At 39.4% G+C, this 19,320-nt stretch overlaps 1 protein-coding gene across 1 annotated transcript in view; it reads left to right on the top strand.

Annotated features, from left to right (window-relative positions):
- Positions 1 to 19,320, top strand: part of npr2 (natriuretic peptide receptor 2) — a 66,704-nt gene that overhangs the window by 36,578 nt on the left and 10,806 nt on the right. Inside the window, exons 9-15 of the mRNA XM_061263110.1 lie at positions 3,041 to 3,115; positions 5,633 to 5,710; positions 10,172 to 10,276; positions 12,417 to 12,488; positions 12,734 to 12,893; positions 14,221 to 14,376; positions 15,064 to 15,232. Coding sequence (XP_061119094.1) covers positions 3,041 to 3,115; positions 5,633 to 5,710; positions 10,172 to 10,276; positions 12,417 to 12,488; positions 12,734 to 12,893; positions 14,221 to 14,376; positions 15,064 to 15,232 — 815 coding nt within the window. The remainder of the gene's footprint in view (positions 1 to 3,040; positions 3,116 to 5,632; positions 5,711 to 10,171; positions 10,277 to 12,416; positions 12,489 to 12,733; positions 12,894 to 14,220; positions 14,377 to 15,063; positions 15,233 to 19,320) is intronic.

The raw sequence follows: 19,320 nt of genomic DNA, 5'->3' as shown, positions 1-19,320 counted from the left end.
GATTAAATTTAGCAGGGGTCTCCAACAGTAATTTTGAGCTGGTTGCTAGCTTGTTGGAAGTTTGCCTTGGAGAAGCTGAAACAACTGAGCTTCTTTGGTGTGACCTGTTCTACATCATCTCACAAGTACTGCACTTTATATCCATCTTCTTGGTATGAATGGGGGGGGGCTTTTTGACGGTAGTGGCAATGGCTCCATTTACAATGTGACTTTCATCTCAGGGACTGTAAAAGAGCTGTTAATTCTCTGTGGGTGACTGATCTCACTCGTCCCCGATGTGTTTTACCCCCTTTAGTGCATTTCCAGTGCTGTGGTGTTGCTTTTTCATCGGATCAATGAGCCACAGATTCAGTGGCTCACTGGGGGTTCAATAGCTAAGCTTCACCAAGTAGTACTTTATGCTGAAGACCCTCTTCTTAATCAGGCTAGATAATCCACTTCTAAGCAACTATAATTACGCTAGGTCCAATTTAACATGCCTCGCCTTCTCTATGTATAGGGGGGTAGATGTTGTTGGCGTGGTTCCACCCTGGTTAGAAATCAGGGCTTTACTTCACTTGGCTCAATCTGTAGTGCCCTTTTTGAGTTACTGCTGTATGTTTAAAGCCAGAATTTATACACACCTCTCAACATAAGTTCTTCATTAGAATAAGTATATACTGTAAGTAGTTGTTGATTTTGAGATATGTTTTGGATCATTGTCTTGTTGAAATATCCAGACTCTTTTCATCTTTAAATTATTCACTGACTCTAGAATATTAGTTTCTAGGGCCCCATTTGTATCTGGCATAAATTCTGACTGTGAGCGGATTTATGGCTACAACTGATGTGATCCGATGTTAAAGGGCAAGTGTAAATGCAGATCAACTGACCCATATCCGGAGGGGGACGAAGACCCATTGTGTCCATATTTATTCCACTTTATTCCATACAACAAACTGTATGAACAGTTCACAGTTTTTTTTTTTGTTGTGAAGTACTCCGAGATATGTGAAGTTTTTTTTGTTACAATTATTATTGCAGTTATTCAGTCATGCCCGTGTAGCCTGTAACACAGCCGAGTGACGACCTTTCCTGTTAATGTAATGGCTCTGGGCTGCCCTTTGGGGCAGGGATGGGGATCTGGGACCCTCTGCTCACAGGGGAAAAGCGCCTCTCAAACTGCTCTCCTCAAACCAGACACCATTTCCTGGAGCCTCTCTCCCATTGTTATTGCATTTGACACATCATGTGCAAATGTAGGCTAAACACTGATGCTTTTGTTAGAAAAATATTGTTCTATTGCCAGCTCCAGTGGTCGGCCACCACAAGGCCACAGTGACAGGCTTTTGGACCGGGACAGCAGAGAGATCATGCGTGCCTGTGTCTCTTCTTGACTGAAAACCTTCCCTGCATCTCACCATCATGGAACACATTTGGCACCATGTTCTTGCAGTACTCCTGGCTCCTTTCACATGTCTACAGTCTTCTTTGCACAGTTGTGCCCATCACAGTGGCTGCTTTGAAGATCTTAATCTTTGGAGATGGTCTCTGCATGCCCTGGTTGCAAAGACATTGATACGTTGCATGGAGGGGTGTATCTTCTCCTGGGCCCCACATTGTTCGTATAAGCCCTGCATGTCTATCCGCTGGCCATGCCCTCCGGCTGAGGTGCTACAGTGTACTTTACTTAATTAATGTGAGGGAAAGTGAAATCTGATCACAGACTGGACAGTGGGAGCGTGCAGGGCCTATTTTAATGTTGGGTGCAAACACGCTGCTGGTCAAAAGATGACAGCTCTGCATACGGATACTTATGTCTGCTTTTGCCAGGTGTAAATGCACCCTAGGCTGTGCTGATATTAAGTTGAATCCATTCTTTCTTCCACCTGCACAATATGTTATGTGTCACTAGCTGCTACACAACCCGAAAACATCATAGACCCACTTAATGGTTCTTGAAATGCAAGATGGGTTGAACACCAAAATCTTTCTGAATTCTTGCTTTTATTATTGACACGCATGAACATGTTTGTGATAAATAGAGGTTGCCAAGAATATTTTCAGTGTTTCCACAGAGAATTGTTTGCATGAGGTAAGAGAAATATCAACATTTCTAAACAAAAATCATGGAGGTGTTTTTTTATATATATATAGATTGGACCACTCTCCTATGGCAGTACTTTCTGTAGTTCTAACGATTATTATTCTGGATCCAGTATTCTTCTCTGTTCTTCTTGCAACCGGTTGCCATGTCAGAGTAAAGCTGCAGGACACATTGTCCATGTGCTCTGATGGAGATAGTACCTTGCACACCCCATGCAAGCCCATATGAACATTGCTCAATGTTTGCCCTAAAACCCCATCAATATAATATACTGAATGTATTTTTTGGGAGGAATCTCAGTTTCTGTGGAATTCATTTTTACGTAACATTAAATGAAGTCAGCACAGGCAAGACTGTGGCACAGAACATAGGGTGGTGGATGATCATACATGATTCCCCCGTGTGGCCAACCATGACACTTTCTGTACCGCTAAAGCGTGTAGTCCTCTCTGCAGTCAGACAATACAGAGGGCGGACTGTCTGCTCTCCTTAAAAAAAAGCTTTCTACATCTATATATTTCTGTAGCTTTTTACTATTAGATCTTTTTACTATTTTCCATATGTAAGTATTTGTTGTGTTTCAATGCTTTGGCAAATCTATGTCCACCTTCCTTTTACAGACCAAGACATGAATATATTTTCCACCACTGAGTGGTGATCATATAATATTGCAAAATTTTAAACCCCTTAGACTTTTCTTGAATACTGTTCTCCAGCAAGTAAACACAAGTTTATAAGTCTCTCTTCTATGTGCCACTTATGCACCTATGTTACAGACAGTAGGTGTGTCTTCACTGAGGACAACTGTGATCCTGTGTGTATCTGGTGTGATAAGACAAGCGAATACAGGCTAATTATGGCCTGTCCCTGTGTATGCTCACTTTTTATAGCATATTTTAATCTATCTATGGACCATCTCTTATTTCTGTGTGTTTTCTCTGTGGCTTCTTTCAGAGAGGATCCAGCTATGGCTCCCTGATAACAGCACATGGAAAGTATCAGTTATTTGCAAAAACAGGCTATTTCAAGGTAAGGTTGCATTCTGACATTTTCCACCCACACGCACACATACACACAGGCAGAGCGGAGAGCGAGTGGGCGCTGTGGACCGCTTGAATGTGAGCCTCCTGATCTACGAAGCGGTGAAAATAATCGCACTGCAATGCGCAGACCAGACGTTTCAGTCTTTTTAAAAAATGATACTGGGGAGAAATGCAGACTGTGGCTGACCACAGTTAATAGCAAAATGGAGGATTGACTCATCGATGCTATGGGTTCCATTTGCACAGATTCGCAAATGCTGAGGGGCATTGAATGCGCTTAGAACATTATGTCACCTCGGTGAGATCAGATATCCTCCATTGTATGCCCTGTAAGGAATATGCGACAGAATTGCTACTTTGAACCAGGGATTTACAGGATTATCTCTGCTCAATGTAGACAGACAGAAAGACAGAAAGAGAGAGTTGGGCTTCTGTTGTGCAATGATATTTTCTTTGCAACGTGGATATAAAAAAATGTGTTTCTCCATAGGGCACATTTACGTATGATAAGATTACAATATACATTGCAAAATTCCAGCTTTAATTTACAAAACGTGAATTGCTTTCATACTGCGGTAGCGCTTCACCAAATATTGAAATAAAAAAACTATACACCTTCCTCATTTCTGTGGCAGGATTCCGTACATTTGGTGACTCATCTCTCACAGACAATTACCAAATTCTTTATGTAGACATTCCTGTAACATCTTGGCAGAGAGTAACCCAAAGCAACCCAAAGCAACAATAAACCCTTTCTTTAGACTTTACGTCGTTTGTTTTGGCATAGAGGTGCAAGTTTCCTTTATCTTAAGCACACTGTGGCCAGGCTCTTCTGCCTACGTCAACCGAACTGTCTATCTGCATTTTCATCCCCACAAAATGCCAAACAGCTCCACTTGTCAATGTCTATATACACTGTGCTGCATACAATAGTATAGAGCTAATAGTATCTGTAGAATCATCTTTTTATGAATTCAACTAATATTTTGGAGGAAGTACTGTACACTGTTTATTTGCACCTTAAGTTTCTTCATTTCCTCTTCAGTTATAGCAGTAATCATGCTTTTCTGGTGTATTAGGTTCTGCTGATAGTTTTTAATGCATTAAGCTGCAAGGCTATAATTCACCCATCACAGCTCAAACGAGGGCTTTTATCGTTTGAAACCTGCCCACATAAGAGCATTCAGTACACTCCATTTTGCAATTACTGAGTTTTCAACAGGTAAATACCTTCTACCTTCTTGAAACAATTTTACTGCTCTCTAAATCCCTAATGCATAAGAGCTATTTTTCTCCTTTTTGCATTTGTCAGTTTTTGACGTGCTGTCACCAACCCCAGAACAGAGTCAAGCAAAGCCTCCTTAGCAACAACTTTGTTTCTTCTTTGCAATCGAGTGCTCTAAAAAGATCCACCATTACTGGGAGAAATGTGACAGTTGAAAACTGTTTGGTGTGCTGATGACACAGGCAGTGGGTATATTGCAGGTCCTTTAGCTCAGAGCTAAATGTCAAAGCATGAATTCTGCCATGGCTCTGAAGATGAAGCATTGTGTGTTGTGTCACAATTCAGGATAGCTAAACAATACCTGAACACACTAACTTACCACATGCAAAAGTTTTGTCAAAATCATATGCTGTATGTTGATTAGTATAGTTTTGCTAAATTAAACATTTATAAAACATATTTATTTGTACATGCTTATGGTACCTTTTATATGTAGTGGCATATTAGAAAGGAATCAGAATATCATATCTGTATGACATTTCTTATGATTTCAATATAAAATAAAATTGTGAAGTGCCTTATTGTGCCTTATGACGACAGTTCTATAAAACATATATATTTAATATTTTCTTCATACTTTATATGTGTCCCTAGTATATGTTTTTAACAACCTCTTCATACATAGGTATATATATAATGTAAAATAACTATGTTTTATGTATGTTTCATTGAGCACAACATACTAATCAACATACTAATCTTTGCAATCCTTTTGCATATGGGCATATCCAGATTTCCCGATTGAATTATTTTCTGATTTCATTATATTTCATTATACAAAGAAACTTGCCAAAGTAAATAGCAGCGATGGATACATTCTGTCTTGCAAATATTGGTTGAACTCAGGAGGCACAACTAATAATGACCATTGCCAGACAATTGTCACTATGGGAGGCAAACCCCCCACGTACAAACAGTACAAAATCAATTCTGCCAATGCATATATGGGTCCAGTGAGGAACAATATTTACCCTATCAGAGTTCAAGTTGATTTTACACAAAACATTTTGCTGTACATAAATCCAAAAGCCTGGAGGTAATATATCAACTGTCAACTCTATCAGACTTTGAAGAAATAAAGGAGCTAAAGGCCTCACTTTGGAGAATGATCCTCACGATGACAACACATTCCCCTGTGATTTCTACTTGTCACATCATATCGCAGTGCCTCGGTTGAACCAGATGTATCCTTAACCAGCGGCTGACCTTTCCCAACAGGGCAATTTGGTGGCGATCAAGCATGTGAACAAGAAGAGGATTGAGCTGACAAGACAAGTGCTGTTTGAGCTGAAACATGTGAGTCTGAGCTGACCGTGAACTTATCAAGTGCCTGTGTGTGTGTGTGTGTGTGTGTGCGCGCACTTGCATGTGTACGCTTGTGTGCGTGTGCATCTGTGTGCGTGTGCGTCTGTGTGTGTGGGTGGGTGCGTACATGTTTACCTTGGTGATGAGAACCGTGATTGTGTCAGGTGTATACATCTGATTTCAATAGTGATGGGATGATGATTTTAACTGTATGACTACTCAAAATGAACTCACCCAAGCATTTGCATTTATTTTGTTGTAAAAGCAAATGGTCATTGAATCCATGCATTAATGGAAGCCAAACACAACTGAATCTAAGCCCACCATAGTTCAGCAAAGCTTCATCTAGGACCCAGTGGTTTATACAGTTGTACATAGTTAAGCTGGATATGGCCCATGGATTGGAACTGTGGTAGACTGTGAACATCAAAATAAACATTTTTAAGCAATGACATGTGGGCCTGTGTTCGTTTATTTGTCAGCAGTTAGACAAATTAGTTTTGCCCAACCATGTTTTGTTCAGGGCTTAGTCAGTGGGAAGTAGAAGAATGTGTATGTAACTGAATCAGTCTAAAAGGTGATAAATATATTGGATGATGGACTGTAAGCAGTTGATTGCAGAGTATGAGCAGGAAGCTTGTTGCCTTTTTTCTGAGAAGCACTAAACTTATATATTCTGGAAAGCTATCCATGCTGCCTGTAAAAAGAGTGCCTTACCATGTGATCTTTCCAAATGCAGAGTGGTTTATTTCCATGACAGAATATACACTTTACCTCAGCCTCCTCCCACAAAGGGTTGAGAAACCCAGACTGCCCTCTTTGCGAATACATCAGCTTCTGTCCAATTCGTCATCAATTCCAGTGGATACACCAGGGAGAAGCCTTTCACTGCACTCCCATCTGGACCTTAGGGCTTGTGTTTGCTCCGGCTGGTCTCTGTGGTGCGATTTACGCATCCGCCCTGGAGCAGGGAGGCTGGCCCCAGGGAGAAGAGTGGGTTTGGATGCCTGGGTGCTCTTCAGAGAGAGGCTAGCATGAGCTACCAGCACCTCTAAAGCCCAGAGGGCCTGAGAGACTGTCAGGCAGGGGCTTGTGAAAGAACAAAGCAGGTGGGGAGATGGGCTTGCCAGGGGATACGTAGCTGCTCATCTCCCTTCCTGACACTCAACAGACAGATCTGCAGGGTAGGGGTGGGGGAGGATTGACCATTTCTGTCAAGCCAATGCCTCTTCATAGAGACAACATGAGAATAGACTCCTACCCACCCATTCACACATGCACACCCTCTTCAAGAAAGTTACAACAGTTGTTTAATTTGTGACTCACACTGAACATTTTTCATTATAGACTAATTCTAGCTAATTGTAGCCATTTTCATATTTTGCCTCTATGAATACAATGCCAAGGAACTTGAATTGTCATTAGATGAGAGACTTCAGTGACTGTTCCAAGGCTTATTTTAATTTGATTTTTTTGTTGTTTTTTTTCTCTGATTTAGATTAAAAGCCCTGATAGAGGGAGTTACAGTATATGTGCAAGAAATGATTTAGTGGTATTTGCTATTTGACAGCTGTGCTTGTTTATTACTGAAAACCATTAAAATGGCTGCATACAATTGGAGGAATTCAGGCCCGTGAACATGCAACTAAATCTATGTAACAAAGAATCCATTGTAAACTTTCAGATGCCGATTATGATTGTCTATTTTTATCGTTCACGTGTACTCTTGGGTTGTTTTTAAAGACTCACAGTTCTATCTCTTTTCACTATTTTATGTTTTAGTGACAATAGTTCCTTATTTTGTAACGTGTGTTGTGGCAAAACTAACTCGAGGGGTCCTCACCTTCTATGAGTTTTGGAATTCCACAGATGACACGAATCGGGTAAAGTTGGTATTGTTATCACGGCAAGGATCCAGAGAACAGAATCCATAGTAGTTTCAATAAACAGCAATAGAATGCCCATTGTTTTCCGGAGGAATTATCATTGCTGCCCGTTTTGGTGTTGTACACCCCAAGCATTGTGCACATAGGAATGTTATTATCTCTGGTTTGTACAGACTCTCTGGAACACTCAGCTACAAGTTTTGTGACCAGTACTGGGCCAGCAGACTCTTAGTACAGCTAATGGGACAAGCAACTACAGTATAACCTCCGCTCAGTATACAGCCAGCTAGTGGCAAGCTATTATAGTGATGATTGAGGAGCATTTTAGCCAATGAAGTGAAATGACATTTAACCCACGTAAACAAACTTTTTAAGTACCCATGCTGAGAATGTTATGTACTGGCAAAAATAAATTATTAAGACTTTATGCCTCAAGGCTCTAAGAAGAGTTTGCATTGGAGGCCTCACTTGAGCAAGGTGGAGAGAGATGCAGGGGGAATTGCCTCATTTCAACACACATCTTATAAGGAGTATATAATGTACAATATATAGTATTTTCCACCTTGCATGACCCATAATATAATTTAAAGTGTTCTTTTGGAGTCTCCAAAGGCCTTTTTGGAAACCTGCCTAGACATTGCTTAGAAATAACAACATTGCTTTGGGGCAGCATGTAGCCTAGTGGGTAAGGTACATGACTGGGACCCGCCAGGTTGGTAGCTCAAGCCCCAGTGTAGCCACAATAAGTTCTGTGCAGCTGTTGGGCCCTTGAGCAAGGATCAAACCCCACATCGCTCCCCCGCTTAATCTAATCAACTGCAAGTCGCTTTGGATAAAGGTGTCAGCTAAACAACTGTGGAATACTCATTTTTAGTCCAGAACAGTGACTGTGTCGAAGCCCACCAGGCACAAACATCCATATCCACTTAAAACATATTTTAGGATTAGCAGACCAGCTTTATGCCTGGAGTCAAAATTATTCATTTTATTTTGGGCATGTTAGATTCAGGCTTGTGTTTAAAATAAAGAAGGGGTTGAGGTTAAAAACAGATCATTAACTGGAATCAGTACATGAGTTAATACTCATTGAGGCATTGGAAAAAGTTTAGTTTGGTAACTCATTATCGGTAAATGATGCAACAGCAATGCAATATATTTATTTGGCTAATATTTCTACCAATATTATGCAGCATGCTGTGTGCTTACATTAAATGTTTTATAAGCTCTCCTAAATATTTCCAATTATCTTGTGTTCTGTGGTCCCTATTGTCCCTCCAAATTGAGTATCCAAGCCTGGTTTGCATTATCATTCCAAAGGATTGACTCTTTCAATGATTTTATATTATAAGTCATTTGAATCCGAACTGAAGACTCCCTGTCTTTGAATATTAATGGGCCCCTGCTTTCAGCTTTCTGAGTTTATTGGTGTGGGGACATCGCTGAAATGCCAAGCCCCTAGTGTCAAATATATCATTAGTGGGTGATGGATCCCTGATTCTTTATCCAAAATGGCATCCTGAATGCATGTATACTAGCAACACTTGACATTTAAAAATCATGTTCTGAATTTAATCAGCATTTTGCTTTCAGTTGTCTCACTTGTTAGAGTTCACTGTGCTAATGTACGAAGCACTCTTTTACCTCACTCTTATCACATTAACGTCACCCTGGTGAGAGAAACTCACACTGTTACCAACAGTGTTTTTCCCTCTCACTCAACCACCTTGCCTTCCGGCACAATGCACACTCCATATCTCTATTTTTGTCTGTTTAGAAGAAGGATGTATACTCATAACTCTGACTCACACACAGCTACCCATGTTCAATTTATTCACACCTCCCCACATTGTGTCAGCAGGCCTCTAGCCATCCACTAATGTCAATGCATTTTAGAGCTCTTAAAGGACAAAAACCTGCTCAGTGCCAACGGACGGCAGGAGAGTACTCCCGTATCGTGTCACATTTGACAGATTCTCTCCCATCTGGCCCGTCTACTCTTAATGCTAACAAGCCAAGTGTCAGAATCTCATTATGGTGTGGTACGGTAGTCCCTTAGGGATGTTTTTACTGTTAAAAGTATAGCTTACCCACGACTCGCTTGTTTCTGTGCACTTTTCATTTACAGAGGAAGTCTTTAAGTTGTTGCCATTTTTAATTTTTAATTGACAGTGCATAGTTCTTCTTGTTGATGTGAGTTTTTAGCTATCTGTAACTGGAGGTTGCTTTAACTTATCAGATAATTGTTTTTTTCCTGGAGATCAGTAACACTTTATCGGTGTGTAATAAGTGATATTTTCTGGCTATTGTAGTGCATTTCTAATCTACAGTGACTAGAGACGTGTTTCATATTTCAGAATTACGCTTAAAACCTAAACTTATTAAAACATTTGTGCAAACAATAGCTGCATTTTTAGAGGTTTTTTTTCATTATATATCATAATGGTGTAGTTCTAGTTAATGTTTTATATTATAGTGCACAGTATTTAAACCACATTATTTGCTCCCTGTCGTACTTGCTTACTGTGGTTTTACATTTGTTTGTGGCTTGCTATTTATGTGTTCACAGATGAGAGATGTTCAGTTCAACCACTTAACCAGGTTCATAGGCGCCTGCATTGACCCGCCGAACATCTGCATCGTGACGGAGTACTGCCCCAGGGGGAGCCTGCAGGTAGGGTTACTCATCCAAAAACAATACTTCATTAGCTATTTTTACTTCAAATGCTTTTCTTGTATAACACCATTTCAATTGACCTTACGCACCTCATTTGAAGCTACTTTGGTTCTGCTGAGAAATGTTCTTCCGGCTTCACTATTTTTAAGTAAATCGCAGAAATAAAGGTATTTAAGCCTGAGAAATAACGCCTTAATATGGCATGAGAGCTTATTTAAATTCAAATCGTATTGAGCTAATGATTGATAATCATCTTCACCTATAAATATGATTCAGCCTTAGGCATGGGCATGCATTGTTTTAAAGGAAAAATATTTCCATTGTTCTTAAAAAGAATATTGTAAATAGTATGTGTATAGTTTTTGTTATATGTCAATGTAGAAGTACATGTAATATTGAAAAGGAACAAAATCAGGGAATAAATATTAGTAATCTAATCTAAAGCAGGTAAAGCAGGTAAACCCCTGAAAGTTATCTTCTCATATTCAGCAACAGTGTGGAGGAAACATTTAAAGTTGTATCATTTTAACAGCAGATTACTCTTTGATTCACTTGTTATGACTGGTTTATAATTTCATGTTCCTTTTTTACAATTACTCAGTGCTGGTGTGTTTTATCCTTTTATCACGCTGAGCACATCTCAGCATGATTGAAACTGTTTTCTTTAACTAAAACAGAAACATGGGCTTTATAACTGGTGCCAAATCCTCCAGACACTTCTATCTTTTTCCACTGCAGTCTTTCCATAATCCCTCCAAGTCTCACAGTTGATGGGAATGGAGCAGACCCTTTAAACAGGGGCAAGATAAACAGCTTTGAATGAACTGCTTTAAAGAGCTAATAACAGGCTGCCAGGTGTGCTGGGGGCAATCTTGTGTCACAAGCTAGCAACTGTATGTGCCTATAATAGCTTCCCAACATTTAGATTGCTGTTTTTGTCTATTTTGGTGTATTTGATACCTCTGTCTGTATTCAGCAATGTCAGAAAACTTTATGTAGTCTGATGTATCCTTTGGTCTGTCCCACCAAATTATCCTGAAGCAATTGGAAGAATTTTAGTTTCTGGAAATGTATTTATCATATTGTATAGGGAGGTAGTGCCAGAGAAATATTTGAATTTCCATCCTATATTACGCATTCCATTGTTGATTGCAATTTCGTTTGGTTGTGTGTAAAATGTGCAAGAGTAAAAGTTCTTCAAGTATTCATTCATTTACATGATTGTGCGCAGTAATTTGTGTAAGAAGCTCAGCCATTTCTAAATAGCTTGTTTCTCTGGACAAAGAATGGGCATTGAAACATATCTGGGTTTCATGGTTGTCAGCTGCTTTGATCTTAACTTTACACTGGGAACAGCAGAGTCCTACTTTGTTTGATGAGAGGCAGGGGCAGTTAATTTGCCCCCTGGGCCTTCTCTATTGTGTCAATGGTCAAAGTGAATTTATTTTGTGCATGCTGCAGGTTCAGATATCCATAGTTCCCAGAAAAATAAACACTTTCCAGAGAAAACCAAACTTTATGTATATGGGGTATGTGGCAGTTTTAAAATCAACACATATCCACTCACTGAGCACTTTAGTAGGTATTTATTAGATTTATTTTTGTACTTGCGTTACTATCACATTCCTGTCAGCTCTGACCAGTCTGGCACTTCTCCTCTGACCTCTCTCATTAACAACGCGGTTTTGGCCATAGAACTGTTGCTCACAGGATGTTTTATGTTTTTCACACCATTCTCTGCAAACTCTAGAGACTGTTGTGTGTGAAAATCCCTGGAGATCAGCAGTTTCAGCAGATACTCAACCCACCTTTTCTGGCACCATCACTCATTCTATGGTCAAAGTCACTTAGATCACATTTCTTCCCCATTCTGACATTTGGTCTGAAAACCAGCTGAACCTCTTGACCATTTAGTTGCTGCCACGTGATTGGCTGATTAAATATTTGCATTAACCAGCTGATGTACAGGTCTACCTAATACAGTGCTCACTGAGTGTATAACATACAGTATATGGCATTATGTCATAATTAAAATGTTGTTACATTTGTCATTAATGCCATGAAATAAGCTCTTATCTGGCAGGTATATGTGTTTGCTCTTAAGACATATGAGAGCAGTGCTTTGGTTTATTTTCAGGATATACTGGAGAATGAAAGTATAAACTTGGACTGGATGTTTCGTTATTCACTCATCAATGATATAGTAAAGGTATGTGAGATGTGCAACATTGTTTGTCGTTATCTGTTGTGACTAGCAATATAGCTTCACAAATGTATTTAGTTTTTCCTTTATGTTCAGTGTTTACACAGTAAGTTATAGGCAACACGTTAATACCTAGAAACTATAACAAATTTGACCTGTTCATGAGCAAAGTTTTAAGGTTGTGCAAAGTTTTATTGAATTTCTATTCATGCGTTCACCTCTTATAGTCTATTCTGTCTTTTGTTCATCAGGGAATGAATTTTCTGCACAACAGCTACATTGGGTCACATGGAAATTTAAAGTCATCCAACTGTGTGGTAGATAGCCGATTCGTATTGAAAATTACAGATTATGGGCTGGCAAGCTTCCGGTCATCATCTGAAAATGAGGACTCTCATGCACTTTATGCAAGTAGGTATTCCATGCACAAACACACACACACATGCTCTGTATGTATGTATACACACTCAATGGGCTTCATTTATCAACCATGAGCTGAATATGTGCTTGTCATCGAATGGGAAAGTTCCCAACAGCTGACTTCTCTCTTTTGTCACAAACAACCATTCTGGCGGGTACATTCTTACAACAAAATAGGTTTTGTTTTTTTTAGCTTTCACATGTCCAATCGAGTTTAATAAACATAATCAATAGTTGATATGCAGATTGAGATACTGCAATACATTGTCATTGTTATGCAAGCAGTCTCTTAGTAATCGTGTCTTTTGTTTGTCTAATGTTCGCAAAGACGATGATGTTACAAAGTAGCTGTAGCACACACTGTCATAATGAAAACAAAATCTGATCATGTGTAGGCTACATAGCAATTTAAAGCGAAGTTTCTTCGTGGCAATCTCTTTTTTTTTTTTGGGCGTCAATTTATGCTAATCATAAGTCCTGTGCACACGCCTTTTGTTTCTGATTGATTGGTAGTATTCAACATACATACATGGATATGATAGATGAGCTGTGTCTACACGTGTTTGATAAATCCGGCAGAATCGGTTTCTGATCACACATAAATGTACACAGGGAGATATTGACAAATGAAGCCCAGTGACTTTGACCATGGAATAATTGTTGTCTCAGAAACTGCTGATCAGGGATTCTCACACACAACTGTCTAGAGTTTGCAGAAAATTGTGCGAAAACCAAAAAAAACATCCAGAGAGTGGCAGTCCTGGGCGAAAAGCGCCTTGTTAATGAGAGAGGTCAAAGGAGAATGGTCAGACAGCTTCAAGCTGACAGGAAGGTGACAGTACCTCAAATGACCATGCATTACCACACAGAGAGGTGCACCTCTGAATACACAACACACCTAACCTTGAAGTGGATGGGCTACAGCAAGAGAAGGCCAATAGGTCTAAAAAATAAACAATTAATTTAAAATAATAAATACCTAATGAAGTGGTTGATTGTGTATGCCATGCAGTCTGTAAGAGATGATCCATGATGATCTGCTTCACTGGCATTGACATTTTGATCCTCATGTTCAGAGACAACAGCAACACTCTAAATGCAAATTCCTCAATTAGAATTATTTAGACCTTTTGTTAGCTGTTTTGTGCATGGACTAATGATGCTACAACACACAGCAGTCCAAGAAACAGCTGGGCAGCCAATTGTCCAATTGCCAAAACAACTGCACTGCATATCATGTACATGTATTTTTGTGGAGCAGAGGAAGGAATGATTTCTTTTATTTTTAGTTCAGCCATTTCTGTGTTAATCCTTTCAGAGAAACTGTGGACAGCCCCTGAGATGTTGATATATGACAGACATCCCCCACAAGGCACGCAGAAGGGGGATGTGTACAGTTTTGGCATCATTCTCCAGGAGATAGCCCTGAGGAATGGGCCCTTCTACGTGGAAGGCATGGACTTGAGCCCTAAAGGTAGCTGGACAGTACACAGCGTGCTTATGTTCCCTCATCCTTCTGTGTGTTGTACGTTTGCTTTTCCCCTCTCTGCTGAACATCAAATGTGTCTCTTGTATATTTCTCCACTAACATCAGTAGCTTCAGGGAGGAAATAGAAAAGAAAGAAAAGTCTGGATGTGGTATTTCAGCTGTAGGAATGTTGGGTCTGGACTGACATCGTTGGGAATAGGCTGTGTCCTGCCCTCTGGCTCCCTCATACTAGGTGGAATTTCCTTTTCTTAATTGACTTGAATGCAACTTCACATGTGCACTTTCGTTGCACTCAAAAAATAAAACAACACTGACCATTTCTGGGGCCTGACTAAATTACTTTCAGATAAAGTTTTTGTGGTATGAAGATCACAGACATGCAAAGCTTGAATACCATTTTTACCTCAAAAGACACTATATTATAGTAATGTGTGTTCAACAGATATCAGTACTTTATCATACATCATTTATCTATATAACATGTTGACTAGAAGCTGGCACTCAGTAGAGTGCATACCACCGCCAACACTATGCATTTGTCATGATGCACTAGTTCCACGTGTCAGGTATTTACAGAGTTTTTCATGTCTTCAATGCCCTTCATATCAGAAAAAGCTGGCATTTTCATGACTGTATCTCAGGCTCGTAGTGTTCATGTGTGCTCCATTGCAGAGATCGTGCAGAAGGTGAGGAACGGACAGAAGCCGTACTTCCGGCCCACCACAGACACCAGCTGCCACAGCGAGGAGCTGTCCATCCTCATGGAGGGCTGCTGGGCCGAGGACCCCGCGGACCGGCCCGATTTCAGCCACATCAAAATCTTTGTCATGAAGCTCAACAAGTGAGTGCTGTCCGCACCGGAACTAGGCCTCTCCTGATATCTCCTCAGTGTTGCTCATTTCATTTGAAAGAGGGGGAAAAGCTATTGCTATAATATTAATTGTGATATGAATTATATGTGAAATGATATATTTTCAATTATATATTATAAATATATGTTCTGCACATTCAGATAGATAGAAGAACTGACAGACAGACAGACAGACAAATAGATAGATAGATAGATAGATAGATAGATAGATAGATAGATAGAGGCACAGTACAGTACATTTGTAGATTCATAACATTGGAGGTATGTCATACATTTGAGCACTGAATAGTAACTGAATTAATGATATATAATCTGTATTTAGTCATGGAATACAAATGCTGCATGTCCCTCCTCACTGCATATTCTTAGAATGTATAGTCTATTTTAACCATAAACAAAATTATCTTGGTGGAACTTCTCATATGCAGAAATTTTTCTAATTATGGTAAGCATTATTTATATAACTTGGAAGTAGTATTTTAGAGGGCTGAGTTGCAGCTTTTCACAGATGCACCTTTATGCTAAGGTCTGCCTTGCAACAGATGACCTGCAAACAGAATAGCATATTAAAAAGGATGAGAATGGCACTCTTCGCAGTTGATTGATGAGAGACAGTGCTGAGTGCAGCTAAGGAAGAAAACGGCCTGCATTATTTAGATGATAAAACCCAGTCTGCATGTGACTTTGTAGAACACAGCAGTAACACTAGCTCTCCTGGGCTGATTGCGTTTTGCTGAGTGGTGCGATTAATCCATGACTCTGATCGATGCAAAGTCTCAATGTCAAAGGATGCTAAAGTCATTCTGCTGGCCGCATCTCCCACAGAAAACAATCTGGATAATAATCCGGGAGCAAAAGACTCATGAATACTCATGTCAATATTCATACATGACAAGGCGCCTCATCAACTGCTGATTGCCAAGAATCACCTCAGGGTCCATAGTGAGTGCGATGAGCCGTCTCTGGAAATGACCCTTTTAGAACGTAAACTGTGAATTATGTTAATGAGTACTTTCTTCAAACGTAAGAATATATAATAATATTGCCTATGTACATTATAGTATCCTATTAAAATGCTAAATACAGCTGTTCTGTAGCTGTAGGTTAATGCACACATTGTAGAACATATTACTCCCATGGAAGTCAGTTGTTCCAGGATTTATAGATTTCAGGATTTATAGACTGTAGCCTCTATTTTCGAGACCTTCAATTAAACTTGCTTGCACTATACTTTCTCTTTACAAAACAGGTATTCAAAACGAGACTTCTGGTCTTGTGTATTCCAAGAGATTGTCTTCAGAGTGCTTTGTTCCAATCGATGGCTAATTAAATTAACACTCAATCGAGTGTTAATTTAATATTGTAAGCAAATATATCATCCTGTATATTTTTTGCTTCATTTGAACCAGTCTTGCCATCTTTTCTTTTCTTGTTTGCTAAGCAAGATGAAGACTTAGCAAGACCCAACAAGATAATCCTCAGCTTTTTATTGTCACTGACAAACAAATCAATACAAAGGTAAATGATGTTGCAGTGGTAGTGGAGAATGTGTCTGTGATGTTTTCACTCTTGATGAATGAGAAGAAAGATCTTTACTTCAGGGACGCTTTAGGGTGTCCAGATCACCATGTGGAATCAGAACATCTGAGAAAGGACAGGTTGGAAAGCTCAGGTTGAAGAAAGGTTACTAACCTTGCAGGAATAGCACTGGACATTCGCAGTATACCATAACCCACTGATACAGAACAGCTGGCCATTAGAGGAAGGTAAACCTGCATGAAGTAAACAGGGTCACATAGACAAAACCATAAAACTGTTTCTGGCCAAACTACTGGAATGTATATCATGTGTCCTTGTAAAAATGTATTTAAAATAATCTTTTACAACTTTAAACAACTGTATTTTTACCAACGCTTTGCTTGCCCAGTTTTATGCTTATTGTTTATAGTGTTTATCATACGTCTCCATGTATGTATATGCCATACATATGTACACAAGACAACATATTATGCCTTTTTAGAAGTCACAGCAGTATGCAGCCATTACCTTAGTAACTAACAACCTTTTACAGTTGGAGGGTGTGCAGGCCAATCAAAGTACAGTGCTGGCTTAGTTCACATTCTTAAGAAGACAGCTGTTATGGAGAGTTCATATTACTGTGGACACTATGATTTTGAGAATAAAATAGTCACAAATCATATTGTTGAAGGGAAGATACTATATCAGTTGAGCATGCAGGTCTGAACACAGCTGGCATATCACCAACCAGTTGGTTGTAATAATATTTGATTGATACCATTCAGATTAATTTAAGAGCACTATACTGTAGCAGATCTGTAATTCTGTACAAAGAGCAATAATCTCTTTAAAAACCAGGCATCATTTAAGTGCTTATTTTCTTTGCACTGGTTAAATTCTGTGGGCATGCTGGGGGTTCTATTGTTTATATTTTCTTTGGTTTTGGTGGGTGAACTCACACTAAAACAAGCATTTGAAGCAGAGCCTGGTGGTGAATGTGGGAAATCTGATATGAGAGCAGAGACCCTTGGATTGCTAGGCCAGGCTTCACTCTGTTCAATGTACTCTAGTCCTGGATCCCCAAATTAATCCTAGGGCCCCTGTGTATATGGGCCTTTGTGCTGGAGAATCCTGTAATTAGCTAAAGATATTGAGAACATGCATTTGTGTGGTTCTGCAGTTTTAATTAACTCAGAGTGGAATATTGGATTATTATCACTGATTCATTTTTAGCCATTTCCCACAGGCAGATGTTCGGAATCAGCCTCGCCATGTGAACAGTGTGAGTGCTGACCAAGGATCAGATTCCCTACACATCCATATCCTAACCTTATCTATTTTCAGCAAAAAGCCAATATTGATCCTAGATCTTTGCTCTGAGTCATGTTATGAATACAGGCCCAGATTTCACTACTCAGTATTTAAGACTCAGCTATTTAGGACCAGATGTGATCATGTGATTTTACCTGCCTGTCAGGCTATCAATCTTTCAACCAAGAGTGCATATTTTAAAGCTCCCTTTACAGACTAAAGCTTAATTTGCAGCTCAATTAACAACTCGTTACATGCTGGAAATGGCTGTTGCAGCGAGAGGTAAATTCAGAATATAAACGGCTGAGTTTGGAAAGTCCTGTGCTGTTTTATTGGCATGATGAAAAGCAGAGATCATTGTTAAATGTTATGCTCTAATGTGACTGTGGTTTTTTGTATGAATCATAATATGCAGCATACTGTAACCTTTCTCTCCAACCTGTCCTCTCATTGGTTGCACAGCGTGAGTGAGTCATTCATGCTGCTGTGTTTGTCCAGTGAATAGAGGAATGTGCAAACTAGACACAGTCATGTTTAATTTGCTTACCTATCTCCTAGTACTTGTTAATTTAGTAATGGCCCTGACCTTAATCTGGAGCAACATACAGTATGGTGATAATGAAACATGTATGGAATTGCTCTTTTAAACCGCGGTGACCACAGTGAGTGTCTTGCTTTCGCACTGTCAATAACCCATAATGCTTTGCATATGCAAGTGGGAGTATCTCAGTAAGCCCTGAAAGATTAGCCATGGCCATGATTTATGAAGGTATAATGCCCTATAGGTTAATGACTCAAACAGTGTTCCACTTGATAATTTCTAAAAGGTATTGTTGTAGTTACATTGTCTTTCTTCCATTTTCTTTATGTCTAGTTAAAAATCAGCAAAATTAACATTTCAAATATTAAGGTAAAATATTATTAAAAAAATAATAATGCATATCTCCAGGAGAAATATTTTATTTTGATTTTAAACATCGTTCTTTCTTTTAACTATAGGCTTTGTGAATGTAACAATGATAGTGCACATTCCAGGAGATTGGAGACGTTGCGCCTGCTGTTTCAACTTCACATTTACCGTAGCTGGGAGACACAGGGCAACCAAACCACTATTCCTTTTTGATTCCAGGGCCGAAGCTGCTAATTATAGCTAGTTAGCTGTAGCTGCACCATTCACTCAGGCGCAGCCTCAGAATAACACCCAACTTAATTGGTGTATCTAGGTGTTT

This window comes from Conger conger, chromosome 12, assembly GCF_963514075.1.
Source record: "Conger conger chromosome 12, fConCon1.1, whole genome shotgun sequence".
Classification (NCBI taxonomy): Eukaryota; Metazoa; Chordata; class Actinopteri; order Anguilliformes; family Congridae; genus Conger; species Conger conger.
This window is presented reverse-complemented; position numbering and strand designations above follow the sequence as displayed.